The 18,646-nt window shown below is 41.6% G+C and overlaps 2 protein-coding genes across 5 annotated transcripts in view; one reads left to right on the plus strand and one right to left on the minus strand.

The window, feature by feature from the left end:
• PITRM1 (pitrilysin metallopeptidase 1) overlaps positions 1–13,128 on the plus strand; it is a 28,727-nt gene extending 15,599 nt beyond the window's left edge. The window contains exons 12-25 of the mRNA XM_084260032.1: positions 543–681; positions 1,769–1,885; positions 2,967–3,099; positions 3,800–3,920; positions 4,705–4,781; positions 5,121–5,286; positions 5,399–5,499; positions 6,404–6,524; positions 7,295–7,366; positions 8,596–8,708; positions 9,243–9,368; positions 10,544–10,689; positions 12,025–12,127; positions 12,656–13,128. Of these exons, the coding sequence (XP_084116158.1) occupies positions 543–681; positions 1,769–1,885; positions 2,967–3,099; positions 3,800–3,920; positions 4,705–4,781; positions 5,121–5,286; positions 5,399–5,499; positions 6,404–6,524; positions 7,295–7,366; positions 8,596–8,708; positions 9,243–9,368; positions 10,544–10,689; positions 12,025–12,127; positions 12,656–12,749 (1,629 nt within the window). The 3' untranslated portion in view covers positions 12,750–13,128. The remainder of the gene's footprint in view (positions 1–542; positions 682–1,768; positions 1,886–2,966; positions 3,100–3,799; positions 3,921–4,704; positions 4,782–5,120; positions 5,287–5,398; positions 5,500–6,403; positions 6,525–7,294; positions 7,367–8,595; positions 8,709–9,242; positions 9,369–10,543; positions 10,690–12,024; positions 12,128–12,655) is intronic.
• An 899-nt stretch (positions 13,129–14,027) lies between these two features.
• The window catches only part of PFKP (phosphofructokinase, platelet), a gene marked incomplete at its 5' end in the record, with an annotated part of 41,303 nt that continues 36,684 nt past the window's right edge, over positions 14,028–18,646 (minus strand). For all 4 annotated transcript variants that reach the window (XM_084260134.1, XM_084260133.1, XM_084260132.1 and 1 more), the window contains 5 exons: positions 14,028–14,560; positions 15,063–15,168; positions 15,797–15,896; positions 17,270–17,381; positions 18,024–18,085. In XM_084260134.1, coding sequence (XP_084116260.1) covers positions 14,407–14,560; positions 15,063–15,168; positions 15,797–15,896; positions 17,270–17,381; positions 18,024–18,085 — 534 coding nt within the window. In that variant the 3' untranslated portion in view covers positions 14,028–14,406. The remainder of the gene's footprint in view (positions 14,561–15,062; positions 15,169–15,796; positions 15,897–17,269; positions 17,382–18,023; positions 18,086–18,646) is intronic.

The following is an 18,646-nucleotide window of genomic DNA, read 5'->3' on the forward strand; positions in this document are numbered from 1 at the left end:
GTCCTGACACTTGCATAATGCATGGAGTTCTCTGGCAGCAAGACCACTGTAAAGTGTTTCTGAGCAAGATAAGGCATGTACGTTTTACATCATATGGCATCTCTGTGAGCTCAAGCTTGGGCAGGTTGAAAGAGGTGTTTCATGAAACCCTCCTGCATTTAACCAGATTCCCCATCTTAGAACGTTCTCCAGATACAGTTTGTGGCACGCCACTCTGCAGTGTTATGTACAGTTGTTTAACCTTGATTTAATTAAACTAATGAGTACTATGTGCTGTTGAAGGATTCTGACTCCACACTCAATTTTCACAGAAGGTTGGTCGTGCCTGTTCTTGTGGCAAGCTGCCTCTCTTCTCCATCCTTGCAGCAGGCTGTCCAGTATGGAATGAAGAGTTCAGATTGCCTGTTTGTGATACTTTTGATAATAGGCAAGCCAAACAATGTGCAGACTGTTTTTATCTGCTGCGGATGGAATGATAATGTGAGGCAAAACAGGAGGATGTTGCCCTCAATAATGCCTTGTTTTGGGATATATTTCTACAGGATAATCCACATAGACTGACTCTGGCAATGAGTCCAGAGAAAGACTACCATGATAAACAAGCAAAAATGGAAGCAGAAAAGCTGGAAAAAAAGGTCAATGCTCTTTCTGAAGAAGGAAAAAGACAAGTCTTTGAAAAAGGTTAATGTGATTTTTTTTTTTTCATATTTTTATTGGGGTAACTTCTTAAAAACACAGCCAGTTTTTTCGCTGGTGTTTTGTAGAATATCTTCAAATCTCAGGTGCTCTCCAGCATTTGCTCTGAAAGGGATGGGTTTTTTTGTTGGAAGTTTGTGTGTCTGTGTTGGGGGCTACGCTGAGTAATGTTTGCTGTACAGTGTATGATTGGCGTATTCCATTAGATTTAACTCTCAAAAATAGAATGTTCAACGTCTCCAGGAGGTCCAAAGAAAGTTTAAAAATGTTAGTCTGCTTATTCTTTTCTGTGTTAACTTGTACTCAGTACAAGATGAATTCCATTATTTTCTCTGAAGCTGTTTGGTTTTGAGCCTATGAAGTCTGCTGCTCCATGCTCCTATATAACTTACATTTGTAGTTCTTAGTTTTTCCACTTAAAAAGCCAACTGCAGAAATAACCTTTTTTTTTTAACTTAATCTAGACAGTAGCTTAAACTTGGAAACCCTGAACAGTCATCTGATTTTGTGAAAATAGTGATCTAGTCATAGAAATCCTCAAAAAAAAACCAGCCTTAATCTTCCAAAGCTTTAGTAATAGGTAGGGGATAGGGAAGCAGAAAATCAGAGAAGGTTTTCTACTGAGGTAAGTACATTGGAGAGTACTTAGAGGTGACCAGCTAGTATCTGCAAGAGGCTGGAATGTAAAATTAAACACAACAATTTGATTACATCATTGACAGAGCACTTAGTAAGAACTGGGGGGGAATGGGTTAGAAAGAAGCTTCTTACCTGATCTGGGTTGCCTAGGTTGGTGTTTGCAGAGCTGGGTGACAGGACAGGCTGCAGATGCCAGTTCTTCAGGGTTTAAATTGCAGGTTACTGTCAACAGGATGTGAGGGGGACTTTGGAATGAGAATTTACTGAGACAGAGTGATCTCTTTGCTGTTGTGACGTGCTAATCTGCAGGATTTGTTTCATACAATATTTGAAGGAACTGTTGATAGAAAACTCTGAACTTGAAAGTCTTTTGTGCTTTTTCTGCACTTCCATTAACAGCTGAAAATGACAAGTGGGTGTTCTGCTCCCCTAGGTTTGGAATTACTTGATCTTCAAAGCAAACCTCAGGATACCTCTTGTCTCCCAGCTCTAAAGGTGTCCGACATTGAGCCCAAAATCCCATTCACTGTGCTGGAGACAACAATGGCAGGTTGGTGTAAATGCTATTTCATCCTCACAGGAGCAGCACCATTGCAGTGTCGCCTCGCTGCTTGCCGGGTGTTGATCTTCTTTCTGCTCTTTACGAAGCCTATACATGCTCACGGCTTGCTGTCCGCAGCTCCTTTCCTGTAGTCCCAGCGGCTCCGCAGCCGACAGCTTGCAGTGGATCTGCGGTCGCTTCTCGCTGTTGCCTCTGAGGGGCGATATGGGGCTGTCCTCAGCCCGAAACAGCCACCTGCTCCTCAGGGCTCTGGCTCCGAAGGGAGCTGCCTGCGAAATCGCTGCCCACCCAGCCCTGCAGCCAGAGGACTCTCTAGGTGGCAAGTTCCTCTGCTCTTGAGCAATCTCCTCCCTTTACAAACACTTACCCAGGGTGCAGCACCCTTCCTTCCTGCTCTGCCTTCCTACTTGGCTTTTACAGAATATGATGGACAGGAGCCATAGAAAAACCCACAACCCAGTTGTTATCCTTCATGACTTCAGTGCAGGTTTCTCCCTGCTCATCTACCCCACAGCTTGATGAAATAAGAAATTGTAGATCTCAGTTTTGTTACATTTCTGTCACAATCTTGCAGGTAATATTGCTCTGTAGAATATTTCTAACAAACACTGTCAGCAGACGTCAACTACTGTATAAATTAATAATGAAATGACCTAGTTTTGTGAACATTCTAATGTGTACAGTCTGTTGCCCTTGCTCAGAATAGTACCTACAGCGTGGGAACCTACTTTCCTTGAATTTTGGGTGATGAAGGCAAACCATAAGAACAACTTCTTGAGGTGTTCAGAAATAAATTGCTGTTCTTTACTTGAATGTTACTTCTTGTAGAGGCCCCTGTCAACAGAATTCTCTTATCAGATTGCCCAGGAATCTGTTACCTTACCATAGTCAGAAACAATAGAACCCCTTCAGCCCAGCATTCAATCCAATGTGCAAAGCTTAAACAAGTGGCTTTAAAGTGCCAACAAAAATTACTCAATATGAAGCTCTTGTAAGATTTATTTGCTTTTATGCATTTATAATAAGCTGTTGGTTGTTCTTTGCTTTTGTGTTTATTTTTTATCCCTAGCTGATGAAGTTCCTGTCCAGTACTGTGCTCAGCCAACCAATGGGGTGGTTTATTTCAGAGCTGTTTCCAGCTTGAACACGCTTCCTGAGGAGCTCAAACCATACGTGCCCCTCTTCTGCAATGTCATTACAAAGTGAGGTTTACTTTCTTAGAAGCTAAAGCAATAAGATGTTATACAGCTTACTGAAATAATATTGCTTCTAATAAGTCCTGCAGCTCTTCTTGTTGAAGGGAAATGCTGATAAGTTGGTGTCCTGCAGAAACAGTGGCCTTCCCTCTTCACCACAGAGCTGATAACTTCTCCCCCCTTCTCCATCAGTCTCTGCATTGCCTTGTTCCCCAGCACCAACAAAAGCAATCCCCAAACAGATTGGAAAATTAAAAGAATGAAAAGCAGTCTAGCAGAAATTAAAGTTTTCATTGGATAGATTTTTGGTCTGACTTGGCCTTGTGGTCACAAGAACACTGACCCCATCACAGGGTGGAGAGTGGCACAGGGCAGAACAAGTCACCTGGCCTGGGAGGAACCTCTTCTTTTTGTTGGTGATAACAGCTTATGTGGTGTAACTCCTGCAGTTCCTTATGGATGTTGGTAGCAAGTCTGTACATAAAGCACACTTTTAATTTACCATTTTGAATTAACAAGATGCTTTAATTGCAAGGCTCAGTGTATTATTTTTCATAAGGTGTGAAGTATTACGTTTGCTTGATAACCCTCCACATTGTTTAGTTGCTACATTAATATTGTCTTAAACAGTCTCCTTTATGAATGGTGTATGGACCCTGGTGTTGGCATGCTCTGAAAATGGAAGTAAAACTCTTGTTCTCTGCAGGATGGGATGTGGAGCCCTGGATTACAGGGAACAAGCCCAGAAAATAGAACTGAAAACAGGTGGGATGTCTGTCAGCCCACATATCATTCCAGATGATTCACACCTGGATGTGTACGAACAGGTAAATTAATCATAAACCTGAAGATGTTACACTTGTAGTAACAGCTCTGTAGTTAAGGGTCAGTCAGGGCTCCCAGCAAGACAGTCAGCTGATGTGTATTGAAAACTTTGTGTATAAAACCCTTTTAGCATAAGATAAGGATTTGACAATTACAGTTAATACTTTGTTGTAAGGGGTGATTGTTTTAAGACAGTACTTCGCTAACATTTGTTGCTGTATATTTGAGAGGTGCAAAAATTTTGGAAACACAGACTAGAGGACAGAATGGTGTAGTGCTTTCCATACAGAGTGCTGCTTATGGGTGTGTGTCACTGTCAGTATGATTCAGAAACATGCAATGCTTGAAAGAGCATTAGATCTTGGTATTGGGCATAACAGTTATAGCAACACCTCTTCAGATTTTCATAGACTTTCCGGGGTTTGCTGCTGTTTTCTGCTCCCCTGGATCCTGGAGTTCAATTAGGGGAACCCCTTTGCAGAAAGGTGCCATCCCCACAACAGTTTTATTTGTCCTTCACGTGAAAAATCAGAAATTCTGTTTCTGAACTCCTTCTGATTGTTGAGGGAGGAATTGACAGGCTTGCTTTGTGTGAAGAACAATCACATTTCATATCTGCTCTGATTTCAGTAGTACAGCCTGCGTTAAAGTGGTTTTGTGATGTGTAGCATAAGGTTTGCATCACTGCATTGCTTTCATAAAAAGTTACTGTGCATTTCTCAGGCCATTGCTTTGACTGTCTTGTGTGAAGCGTGGGGGTTTTGTGTCTTTTGTTTTTTCCTTCAGGGTGTGCTCTTTTCATCTCTCTGCTTGGATAGAAATCTGCCAGACATGATGCATTTATGGAGTGAAATATTTAACAAGTACAGTACATTGGGTTTCATTTGTTTATGTGTGGCTTTGCATGTGTTTTGGCTTCTCTTTTTTTCTTTTTTCTTTTTTTTTTTTTCCCCTCTTTTTCTATCTATTCCCTTCTTAGAGAACCTGCTTTGGGATTTCTTTTAGTAACTCTACCTTTGAATGGCTCTAACTTTCTAAACCTAAGTATTCCATCATTTGCATGACTATATAATGGATTAAATGGGGAGAGTTAACAGTCTAAAGAGCTTTAGGTTGAACCTGGGATGATGAATGCATCAGTATTCCATTGGTGTGGTTTTGCATGAGAGACCTGCTTGTACTTTTGTGGTTTTTTTCTTCAGCCCCCGATTTGAGGAGGAAGAGCATTTCAGAGTGCTGGTTAAGAAAACAGCCCAGGAGCTGTCAAATGGGATTCCAGACTGCGGGCATTTGTATGCCTCCATCAGAGCCAGCAAAAACCTTACACCCTCTGGAGAGCTGCAGGAGATGTTCAGCGGGATGGATCAGGTGAAAAGCTAACAGAGTCCTTCAGTGAGGCCCAACTACTTGGCTTTGGAATCACAGCACTTGGCTTTGCTAATCCTTTCCTAATCTGTCGTCTCTCTGCCTTCCCACGCAGGTGAAGCTGATGAAGAGAATAGCAGAAATGCCCGATATTAAACCAATCCTGCGCAAACTGCCGCGCATTAAGAAGTATTTATTGAATAGTGACAACATCAGGTGAGTTCCCCTAAAAAGAAAAGCAGTTTTATGGTTAAAGAGAGGCTGTGGCCCGTGAGTGTGTATTTCTCAGTGTGCATCATGGAGTTCTGGGGTTTGGGGAGAGGAGAACTCTGGAAAAAGTACAAAAATGTTACCAGCTTAAATTCTCCTTGCTTGCAGAGTGTAGCTATGGCCCATTTCAGTTTTTAACAGGTAGGAGAAACTTAATTTAATCTGTAACTGTTGTACCAAAGGTGTGTAAACAGGATGTTCTAGAAATACTCAAAGTTTTGCCTTTTTTTTTTCCTTAAAGGTACCCAGGACACAAGTACAGTTTTGTACTGTAACAGTAGAATAAGTTTGATTTGGATTATTTTTCTCCTACAAGGAAAAGTAGCAACATTCTGAAATCTGCTATTGGAAAAGTAAGAGGGCACTTTAAGGTGTTGGTAGCACTTCAGGTGTTATTAGTTCCAAAATTAAGTCCATTTGAAGTGACATAAGTTGTGAAGTGTTTTTTAGGGAAGCATGAAATGATGGATAAAATTATGGAAAGATGTGTACTGTTTAAAACCATGGTAGGTCTGTCTGTAAAGACAGAATACAGAGGGCATTTTCTTCTAAGATGCTTATATTTGCAAAACTGATGTAGTAGTAGTTTTGTCCTGTGCACAGAAGTGGTGTGACAGCTGCTGCTAAAGTTTAGGTCTGAAGGTGGTTTTGGGCAAGCAAAAGGAAAGCAACTGGCCTGTGACTTTTTGTGTGTTTGCTTTGAGTGTGTTGCTTTTTTATCAGTGACCACCAATCTAACATTCAGATGATTTAATAGGAAATGTGTATGGAGACAAAGTGGTGCAAATTATGAATGACTGTCTGAAAACACTATAACATGTTTTTAAAATTGCTGTGTACTTTTTAACAGATGTTCAGTGAATGCAGCACCTCAACAGATACCAGAAGCATCTAAAGAAGTAGAGAAATTTATAAAGGGCATAGCTAGAAGTAAAAAAGAGAGAAAACCTGTTCGTCCCCATGTGATTGAGGTAAGAAATTACTTCATTTGTGTCTAGGTCATCAGACAGTTGGGTGTGATCTTGTGCAATCGGGAGAAGATCACTGGAACTCAGACACCACATCCTTACAAAGATGTCTGAAGGAATTTGCAAGAGTCAGCTCTGTGATAAACTGCTCTGTGTTTTGCCACAGAAGCTGCCTTCACCTCAGTTAAACAGGCAGCAGTAGTCCTGTAGATCAGCTGTCAAGCCTTACCCTGAGGTTACTGCTTTTGTGTGGGATATGGAAAGAGAAGTTCTCTGTCACATAAAACTGATTTCTTTTTTAGCAGAGCTCTACTTGAAGCGTTGGCCAGAAGGAAATGGGACATAATATGCAGCTTCTCAGTTGCATAGGAATTTGTTTCGTTGTCTGGACATTGGGCATAAAATGTGCTTGGCTCGATGGAGCTGACAAAGGATCTGCTTTGTTAGTATGCAGATCTGTCTTAATATCTGATGAGACTGGGATAAGTTCCCTGACCCAGAAGGGACGTGACAGTCTGAAACTTTCTGGGCCACATTTAATCTCTGTTTTGGTGTCTTTCCAAAAGAGTAATTTTGTACTGAAGTTTGTGGCATTAGCTTGGAAGTCCAAATATAAAGAAGTAATGTTAGAAGTAAAACTTGCTTATATATGTCTGTGAAGGCATAGTCTTGTAGTGCTTTCAGATAGGTTTGAAGGGTCAGGGTTGTGTTTGTAGTATTATTAGTTGAAGTTGTTGCATAATCTTTTCATATGGGGGCTGGGTCTCTTGTAGAAATCTTCAGAAGTCCAACATGTGGGAAGCGAAGCACTTACTGGTTTGCAGATCACAAGGAAGCTAGTTAATGTGAGTATCTTATTGGTTGGGGATATTGGAATTAGAGGACTGTTACTGATACTAATGGTCCACCTTAAGCTGTTAGAGATGCTCTTGCTATTCAGAAGCTGAAACATAACATGCCCTTTGGTTCCACCCGCTAACTGGATTATTTCTTTGAACTAGCCATTGGACTACTTCATCCTTCTGTGTAATCCTTTCTGGTTCTGGTGTGAAGGTCACTAGCTAACTTCACACCTGTGTTTGCAGGCAAACACCTGCCTGTGCTGTGTGTCAAAAGTGATGTTGATTTTATTTTTATCCTGGCTTCAGAAGCACATCTGTGTGGTGTCACTCCCAGTTACCCCCTTTTCCTTTACTTCCTCTCCTTCCTAAATGATTCCCAATGTGAGTGATAACTGACAGAGGAGGATCAGTGACAATTAAGTAAGAATTAAAAAATGTATTTGGCTGCAGGGTGAGCTCTCTTTTTGGAGAAGTAGTGAGAGGTAGCTCAGCCTGTGGTTTTGCTTGCTGACCAGTTGTGTATACGCCGCTGTGCTTGGCCCAGCCAGCCAGAGAGCTGCAAGGGGCTGGGAAGCAGGTTTCTGAAGTTAAGAAAGACTTGGGAGCATTGAAGTGAGGTCATTAAAGCTGGGGGAGGTGTGTAAGGCACTGATAATGCTTAAGTAGGCACACAAGCAGGGGTATGTGTGACAGGGGTAAAGCAATGAGTTCTGTGGGGGGCTGGAGACACAAAAAAGACAGGAAGCTTTGAAGTGGAGCTGTGAGGAAGAGTATATTGCAGAGGATGTTGGAGCAGAAATTCATGTGACTGCTGCTGTTCTCAAATAGTTTGCATTTTTTTTATGGATTTCAGCTTCTGAACCTAGTTTTAATACCTAAATTGAGTAGGTGGATTGACACGTGATATGGTGACTGTGCCCTTTCTCTAGCGGAGAGTTCCGAACACGTGGTTCAGTCAGAGACATAGCAGGGGCAGCATGGTGGGGGAAGCTCATTGGTGATAGCTCAAGGGCCAGTGTCTGTGTGCTTCAGTTTCCCAAGGCACTTCTGTGTGCTGGGCCGTTTATGCAGGCACAAGCCACACCTCAGTGACTGTGGTGTTAGTCATGTGGCAGCTTCAGCACTTCTGCTATTGCTGGTGGAAGTTCACAGCTCTCAGAAAGGCTGGAGTTCTCACATGGATTGGTGGCCTCCCCGATGCTAACTGTGACAACAATCCATCTTTCTCCTAGGACCCCACTTTCAAACCGTGCCAGATGAAGACCCATTTTGTACTTCCCTTCCCAGTGAACTACGTGGGGGAATGCATTCGAACAGTGCCCTTCACAGCTGCGGACTATGCAAGGTGGGAACAGAATCTGCAGGGAGCTTCTCTGTGTGTTGCATAGCACAGAGCAACATGGAAAGTGTGAGGCTGACCACAGAAAGAAGGAGTGTTGATAGAAAACATGGTGCATTTGTCACAAATCCTTTATGGAGCAGTCTTTGCGTGCCTAGGCTTGGAAATGCCCTGTTTTAGTGAATGCTGAGATTAAGTAATGAGGGTCTGCTGTTCCCTAACTACCAAATAAACAGCCCTGCCTGCTTTAATGGGTCTGAATTGCCAATCCTGTTGCATGAAACAAACTTTAGGAACGTGCTTTATATTTCATAAAGATGAATTAAATGGAAATAATCAAGGAACGTTCCAAAGCAGTGCCTCTCTTAATGCTGTCACCTTATTCAGCTATTATTAAATATTGAGCGTTACTGTTGCTGTTGTAGCTTACAAGAAGGTACAACTATTGCAGATGGGGATTTCTGTGAACTCTAGAGGAAGCTGGGTATGTTACCCTTGTCCAGTTTAACATCTTTGCTGTTGCTATTTCTGTCATTACAGCCTTCGAATTCTTGCACGGTTGATGACAGCTAAATTCCTACACAGAGAAATCAGAGAGAAAGGAGGGGCTTACGGTGGAGGTGCTAAACTGAGTCACAATGGCATATTCACTTTCTTCTCCTACAGGTAACAACAGCTGGTTCACTCTTCCGTGTTCATGTGTGAGGGGGCTGCTGACTGCCCTCACATATATGTTTTTTTGACTTAGTTGTTCCTCTCGCTCAAGATCAAGTGAAATACAAAAAATGTTGAATCACAAAGTAATTCAGGGCTGCAGACGGTCATAGCAGTTGTTGAAGGTGTATCAGTTCTGTTGATAAACCCCTCCCAGCTTTCTGGTTTCTGTCCTTCATGTGTACTCTCTTGGTACCAGACTTTCATACAATTGGCTCTCGCTTGTTTCGTCCTGGCTTGAGGGGGACCTGAAAAGGAATTCAAGATCATTCTAAATTTGAGACCAGGCAGTAGATGTTTGAAATGCTGCAGCTTCCTTTGGTGACTGGCCAGAATAATCAGAGGTTCAGCAGAAAGCATTGCTGGTGATGAGCTAGAGTTGCTTTTCTCTTTTTCTCTCTTTCCTCACTCCAGAACAGTTAATCTTGCGTTGGTCTGACCAGAGTGCTTTTGGATCACGTTTGAACTGGAGCTTGTTACAAAGCTGTGTGGCTAGAGTCCTGGCTTAAATAACTTCTCTAGACCAAAGGCAACCAAAGCACAGTACTCAGTCAGGATTCCTGGCTAAAATTCGAGCAGCCTTGCCTGTCTGTGAAGTTTCAGCATGGTAGGGCTTGTCCTGGTTGGTATTTCAGTAGCTGTTAACCTGTTTCACCTGTTTTGCAGAGAGCAGGAACAGGTGTAGCGGGAAACACAACTTGGAGAAGATAGGGCATATCATAAATACTACTGGAGTTGATATTAATGGCAGTTGTGCTTACTAAGCTGTTGCAGCAAACTGATAGCCAGTTGTAAACAGTGCTGGTTGACCATCTTTTTAAACACCAGTTCTCTACATGCTGCCTTGGAACTACTTCTAGGCAACTGAACTTGCTGTATTTGTGTATCTAAATTGGAAAATATGCTTGGTTTGTAACACTCCTTCTGAACATCAGAACAAAACCCCAAATAAATCACCCCTCCCACCTCTCTTTGTAAAGAAAGGAAGTTTATCACTCAGTTTAATCCCCTTGTATGTATGTGTATGTCAGGCATAGTAAACTATGGATGAAACAAACACAAAGCAATTACAGTATTTAATTTTGTAAGACCAAACTAATTCATTTGACTTTTTTTTTTTTTTTAAGAGACCCAAATTCGTTGGCCACCTTGAAAACATTTGAAAAAGCAGTTGACTGGGCCAAATCTGGAGAATTCACCCAAGAAGATATCGATGAAGCTAAGCTAGCAGTATTTGCTGCTGTAGATGCACCAATAGCTCCTTCAGACAGAGGTATGGTCTCACCAGCCTCCCAGTGCTATCAGTATTTGTTTATTTTTTGTTTAAGTTTAAAGGGGGAAAAAAGTTTGCTGAACTGTATCATCTGCTACAGTCTGTACTGGGCAGATGTGAGACCAGGAGGTGAGGAGGTAGATTAAGGAACAATTTTAGCCTCAGAAAGGGCATTAGATAGAAGCAAAATAAAGAAATACTCATCTCTTGATTCAATGAAAACCTTAAGGATTATTTTCCTGACACGAGTGTCTGTATTGGCTGTGAATGTCACCGACCTTTTGTGCATACTTCTGAAGAAGTTGAAGCATAAAAGTCTGCTCTGTGCTACAATATCTGTACAGATCTGTATACTTCTGATGGCCTGGGAGTATCCTCACCTCTTTTCAGTTTGCTCAGGTCACTTCTCGCTTAATCTCAATTTCATTTCAATCCCAAATTTTGCTAAATTTGAAAAAAAAAATGGAATACGTTCCTGCCCTATACAGAAAGGGTTAAAATTAGTGTTATTTCAATATGTGCTTGTATTGACGCTAACTTGGTCAACAGGGGGGCTTCAAAGGAAGTCAGCTTTCAGCTGATGGAACTTGGGTTTGGTCTGGGCAGTTAAAAAACGTAATCAGATTAAGGTGCAAATGAATGAAACGTTCATGTTGAACATCCTTGTTTGAGAACGCCATGACTTATGTTCTTTGACAGTTGAAGATGCATCTTACTGGAGCTCTGTCACCTGTAGTGACACCTGAATGGAAGGGTGTTGCTTGATGGGCCTGGAAGCTGTCGTAGTGGAGCAGCAGCCCTGTTCGTCTTGGGGCCCTGCGCAAGGATGAGCACTGCCTTCTCAGACTTGGGAGTCAGCCCTGCTTTGGGCAAGAGCTTGGACTAGTTGACAGATGTCCTTCCAAGCCACTCTTCTCCCCCCACCATGATTATTTGTGTAGCAACAAGCTTTTCTATCATTATTTTGGAGTTCTCTGGTTGATCATGGACCAGTGTTAATATTAACATTAAAATACCATAGGTAAGATTCCAACAAAGGCCTTAGAGTGTTTGTATGCACATTTCTGTGTGTAGTGCAAACAGGGATCAAACCTTTGTTGCACGTATACTGCAACAGATTGCAAACTCTGAGAGTTTGTTGTTACAAACCACAGTACAAAAAATGAAAGGCTGGTGAAAGGGAAGTACTTTGAGGGGAGTACTGAGGCACCATGGGATGGACCATGTTGGGATGCTGTAGGTTTCCTGGATCACCAATACATTTAGATTTTTTGACAAACTAAACCAATTCCAGTACACCAGTGCGGGGTGGGGTTTTGTTTTTTATTTCCCCAGGAATGAATCACTTCTTACATGGGATTTCGGATGAAATGAAGCAGTCGCACAGGGAACAACTCTTTGCTGTCAACAGTGATAACCTGGTTGATGTATCAAACAAGTAAGTCTGTGCTTGGTTTAGGAACATGTTGACTTGAAAAGCAGAACAAAACCCCAAGTGTTTGTACTGAAGTTCTTGGATTTCTTCCCTTGGACTTTTGTACTGCTTTCACCATTTGCTTTTGGAACGGGGAGAGAGAGGTTAATTCTGTCCTGCTTATTGCATTTTAGAGGATGTAAATCCCCCTTACATTCTGAATTTGTGGGAATATTGAAGGGTCCAGAAACTGCCAGGAGAAGGAGTGTACTCAGGCATCCAGGTCCTGGCGGTATGAGCTGGTTCTGCAGGACTTGTAACCCTTTGTGCTGCTTCAGAATTCCACTGCTGAGGGTGGCAGAGCAAAGGCGCCTGGATCTTGGCAGTGTGGTGTTGTGATGACTGGGGAGGAGACACTTGTCAGTCCAGACGATGCTGTGAACACAAACAGCACTTCTTCCTGAGATAGGGATCATTTTTCCTTGTATAGCAGAGTTATGGATAACTGCATGCAGCAGCTTCTCATGTGTTTGGGGTTGTGTCTTCTTGCAGGTATCTTGCAGTGGGGAAGAGCACTCGTGGTCAAGCTGTACTGGGCCCAGAAAATGCAGATATCACCAAAGATCCCTCATGGGTCAAACGATGACTTACTGCTGAACACCCGAGCTGACCCGAAACACACCATCTGTGTGACCATATAATTAGTTCTTTGTAGTAACTTTAAACTGTGCTATGGTCCCAACATCAGTGTTCGTTGCTGCTTTTACTGGTGTGCAACAAACCAAGTAAAAGCTGTCCTTGAACTAACCATGTGAAAAATGTTCTAACCCTACAGAGTGTTGGAGAGTAAGAATGATTTGCTGGTATGGCGAAGACAGACCATAATATTTCACTGAGGACTCCTTCCTCCATTCGCATATGAATACTATATAAATTAAATATTTTTGTATGTGTAAAACTCTAGTTTTAAATTGTGTTTGTTTGAAATCATGTTTGCTGATGGATATATAAAAACAGTATCTCATGCTGCCAGAGTTTGTTCTTTGGTGTGACAATTCCAGCTTCCTTTGAATGAGGTACCTGCAGGTGCAGGAGCTGTGTGGCAGGACCTTCCATCTGTAGTGAATTGCAGCCTAGTGCGTGAATCAGCCATTCCTGCCTCATTAGTAAAATCCTGGACTTATAGCATCTCCTGAGGTGGAAGGGACCTATCAGGATCATAGTCCCACCTCCTGGGTCCATACCAGGCCAGCCAAGTCAGAGCATGGGAGACTAAGAGCATCATCCAGACGCTGCTTGAGCTCAGCCAAACTCAGTGCTGTGACCACATCCCTGCGTAGCCTGTTCCAGTGTCCAGCCACCCTCTCAGTAAAGAGCCTCTTCCTAATATCCAGCCTAAACCTCCCCTATCACAGCTTCACGGTATTCTCTAAGGTTCTGGTAAGTTCAGCTTATCTTGCGAGTCTGGGCAATGTTCAGTCACAGTGTGATATGACATGGCTGATTTTGTCAAGGTCCAGTTAGCAGATAAGTTGGCACAGGGAACCGTTCTTAGCCATGTCTTCAGCCTGATTTCAAAAATCAAGTTTACCCTTTTTTGTCACTATGTCAATTAGTAGCCTTGAAGAAAGGAAATGAGAATCAAGGACCAGATCCCACCCTTCACCTTTTAAATTGTTAAAGCTTTTCTCTCCTCTCCCCTCTGACCCCCTGCAATAGCTTGTTTTTTCACCCTGCACAATGAGGAAGGATTCCTGGAGGAGCAGTGCAGCCCAGCTTGTCCTGCTGTGAATACTTTCTGCAGGGTTAGGGCAGGAAGAGGGCAGTTGCTCTTTATCCTCACTAGAGGGTGCAGAGAACCCTCTGTGAAGCACTGTTACCCCCACTGTTTAAAAGCCAATGAGTATTTCTGACACATGCCTCGTGATGTTTGCAACAGTACTTTATTTCACTTCAGATAGATTAAGCACATCCTGTAACTCAACACAAAGCTAGCCATCTACACGTAGGTCTTGGGTGTAAGTACTCTGAAACAAAGTGCAGAAGATGAGTAACTTACAGAGTGCGTAGAACAGTGTTGCACTTCCTGGTAGAGGGGAGTATCAGTACGTGGTGCTTAGCCATTAGATACTAGGGTTTGTTTTAAACATAACACAAATACAGGACAAAATCTGTGACATCTGAATTGTTTCACATAAAGTGCTGGTACAATAATTTAAATGTTACAAAACAAAGCTGTAACGATTCTAAAGCATTGTTACTCACAATGTGCATCTATTACAATAACTCTAAAAGTGATTTCTTTAGATGGCTCCGGTTTCTGCTTCCTTTGGGCTGTGCATAGCGACGTGCTCCAGCTGGCCTGAGTCTGAAACATCATAACTCGTCTTGTACTTGGCCAGGATTTTCATCAGGGGTCGCAGCTTCAGCCACCACTGCTCCTTGGGAATCCTGTGCCTGCATGAGAGATGCAGAGAAAAAAACAGGTTAAGGCAGCTCTAACAGTCGTGGCCTTGCAAACGGGATCAGGCACAGGCATTTGTGGTGAGGTACAAACCCTGACTTGGCAAGGACAGAATACTGAAGGAATGGGATTTTACAGAGGATGTTCTTTAGAGGCAAATACAACACCAAACCTGGCACAAAAATGCTGCCCCACTAAACTCCCAGAAGTAAGGTAATTCCAGGAACTTGAGCAAAGACAATTAAGAAGTTACTGAAAAGGACAGGGGATTCCTGGAATTCGTAATGAGACTTGCAAGTAGAATTAGGCTGCAGAGAAAGAACGGAGCTGTTAGGGAAGACGAATGGAGTGAATCGCTGGCTGACTGGGCCAGGGACAGGAGTGGAATAAAACGGTTGGCAAACACTGTGTCAGCACTGTGGAGAAGTTGCTCCTTTGATGTGGTGAAAGGAAGCCTGTGCTGAGATGTTTAAAATGTAAGCAGCATGTACATACACAAAGTCTGTTTCGTTCTTCAGCTCGGCCACCGGTTGGAAAACAAGGTTGCGTCTCCGCATTCCCAGCAGACAGACAGAGTCATCGGTGTTGGCAAATACTTTTCCTACAAAGAATGACATAATTCAGGATCTTTCTTGCTCACACTTCTAAGGGCAAATACCTTTTTTCTGCAATTAAATTGAATAGGGAGCTTACAGTAGCTTAATTTCAGTTACTGAACAATGTAATGATAAAACGTCAATTAGTACTTTAATGGGGTTAGGAGATGCCACTTTTAAAATTTAGCTTTGATGATTAGCAATGGAAATATAGTTTAATTAAGCGACAATAACACCAGAATTTAACATCTGATTTTAAATTAGATTTTAGTAAAAGGCACTTTACAAAAACTCCCAAAGAAAACGTATTACCTTCTTCTGTCTCCCATGTAAGCCACATGAAACAAAAAGGAAGAACAGATGTAACTATATAACCATCAATTCCTTCAGGCATGAAAAACTGCATTCACACTAGCATTTTTTTAAAGAAAGATAAGAAAACAGCTCTCTGAATTACAGACCTGGCTTGAGGAGAAATCATTCTGCAGGAAGCACAGCAAGGAATTACTAAATAACAAAAACATCCTCAAGAGGGAAACAAACTAACTCACATTCCAATGTTTACATGATATTCTTATATACAGATAAGGTAACCAAAGGCAGTAACAAGAAGAGCACCAAATATTCCTGCACCTTTTCTGTAGGTCTCTTTCAGCTTCTTGGAGATCCACTGCATAGCTTTGGCAGAAATTTTCGTCCCAAAGTTTCTATCAAATGGGGAAGGCGCACCACCCTGCATGAGAACGTAAGCCGGGGTTGGGTTAGTTTAGTTACCAAACCAGCACTTGTGCCTTTTATCAGCCATCTCTGTTCAGGGCCTGCTCTGCCTCATTTCCATCTCCCCTGTTGGAAAATCCAGCACACCAAAAACCCTCATCACACAAATCACACCAAAACATGGAAAATTTGCATTAAGCAGCTGTAGAATTCTCATTGCATCAATAATATTTTTCAGTTGGATAAACAGGGCAGTTTTCGCTCTTACACTTCCCCTTAGTGCTGAGGATGAATCACTGCCCAGCTACCATGCTACCGCAGGGCAACCTGCTGTCAACAGGAGAGACAGCAGGAACCTGTTGTTGAAGGGTGTCAGAGGGAGCCCTGGAAACACAGGCACTGATGCTGTCACCCAGGAAACCTGGGAAACATCGTGCTGTACTGCAGCTAGATCACGGAGGGCCACAGTGCTGTGTATGTTACACTAGCGTGAAACAACAGCATTGGCACTCCCCAGACTAGTAATCGCATTCTTTCTTTACTCTGGCTGTTTTCATTCCATGTGTAACAGCAGCCTTTATATAACTCTGGGAACAACAGTGTTTGGGGTTTTTTAAGCCCTCTATCTATACTATATAACATCTGACTTTTCCATCCACTTTCAATGCAGCAGATGGGACTGAAATAATACGTGAAGTAGTTCCAAATAGATCCAGATTGTTTGACTAATGCTGGTCTTGACCTTCAAACTAAGCTTTGTTAAATTTTATGCAGCAAGTGCCAACCTCAGTGTTGAATAATCTAAAAATATATGAGCAAGGGAAGTATACATACAACTTACTCAAAATTTAAAAAAAGGAAAACCAGTTGTTTCACTATTAGTACTTAGAAGTTTGACTGTGTATTTTTCACTCTAACTCAGTCTTGGTGGTTAATGTGGCCAAATTAGACGCTTACTACTTGTTCACTAACAAGTAGTACAGTGCAATAGATAGGTGCAAGGTACAAAGACCACAAGGAGTAGCTCACCTCTGTCCCATCTGCAAGAACAAGTAATCTGCACATGCTTTCTTAATTACAGATGGGCAGATATGCGTGTTCGAAGGATGTTTTACAATAACAAGATAAGATGTGTTATCTGTTTTAAAGGGTATAATTCTTTAATATGGACAAGAATATAAATTAAAATCATTAAGAATCTAGTATTTTTTTCCTGTATTTTTAAAAAAGGAATTGCAATAAAATATAATCCTAACAAAAACTTCTGAGCTACCTACAAATCCATGGACTTTTTTTTTTAATGCCCAGACTCACTTGGAATGCCTGAATAGCATATGTTCTTTGTTCCTACAAAGTTAAGCTTGTCTGTCATTTTAAGGTCATATTTACCTGCTGCATGTGGCCCAATACATTTTTTCGACAGTCAAACACTCCTTTTCCTTCTTCAGAATACAGCTGGTAAATGAAGTCAGTTGTGTAGTTCTCGTTGCAGTTCTCATTTCTATGACAATTAAGGTCAAATACAATTAGAAAATTTACCCTGAAGTAATGGATGTCTTTTCACCTACTGAGTGACAAATGTTTTCCCATTTTTTTCATACCACCAGACACAGCTTGGATCTTTTAATCTAAGACATAAGTTCACTTTCATATTATAAATAAATGCTCGAGAGAAGCTACAACCTGATTCATGCTGCCTAAGGAAATTAAACTTTAAAACATGCTTAAAAATATTTTAAATGGTTTTTTTTTTTAAATATTTTATTTTGTGTAATCTCCTAAAATCTAAGTAGGATTTTTACAGTAAATGCCATACTATATGCACACACATGCATGCTTGTTTTCATACTATCTTTAGTAAGAATCTACAATAAAAGGCAAAGCCTATGAGAAAATGGGGTAAAAGTAGGATAAAATATTATAGAGAAAAGTTATTTACATAGAAAGAAATAAATTTTGGACTTGAGCCTCCAGACAACTGCCATACTTGCCTTCTGGAATTACAGCTTTAGCAAAAATTTCATGCTAAAGGAATAATCAAGGCTTACAGACTTAGGAGTGTCTTTGCAAGTGGCCAAACAGCCTACTTGGCTGGAAGTGCTCTGCATCTCTGATGCCATCTATTAAAATTACTTTTACTTACCTCAGCACTAGACCACGCTGGATACTGGTTTTCATTTTTTCAGTCAAGTGTTCTACATTAGCCTAGAAACAACAGAAGTATTTTTACCAAGCCATGAAAAACTCTAAAACAACTTTAATGAGCCTACATATCCTGAGAACTTCAGTAATGTGTATTCCATCAAATATTACATACAAATTCAAGAAAGCAGCAGTATTTTGGAGATCCAGGATGATACACTGTGTATGGCTATCCATCTTGGCTTAAAACTAACTTCCCCCACGTCACAAATAACTGATTTTAACACCACCACAAAGTTGAGGTTTAGCGTGCTACACTGGCATAGCACCAAGTCAGGTAACATTAACATACATAACTTACTCCCAGCCCTTGCAAAAGTCCTACTATGGTCACCATGAGGCACTGCTGTGCTGGAACTCCCCATGTATGATATGAAGAGTACATGCCACTGAGAAATGACTGAACAGGAATTACAATGCATTTCACACCAATTTTCCTTTCAGAGAATTTCTATCCATTTAGCTTTGTATTTGTCCATGGCAGCACCAACTGCCTCAGAAGGGTAAAAGCCTCGTATTAGACAAGCTCCATATCCATTCACACCCTAATCTGTAATCCCTAAA

This window comes from Gallinula chloropus (assembly GCF_964237585.1).
Source record: "Gallinula chloropus genome assembly, chromosome: 2".
NCBI classification, from domain to species: domain Eukaryota; kingdom Metazoa; phylum Chordata; class Aves; order Gruiformes; family Rallidae; genus Gallinula; species Gallinula chloropus.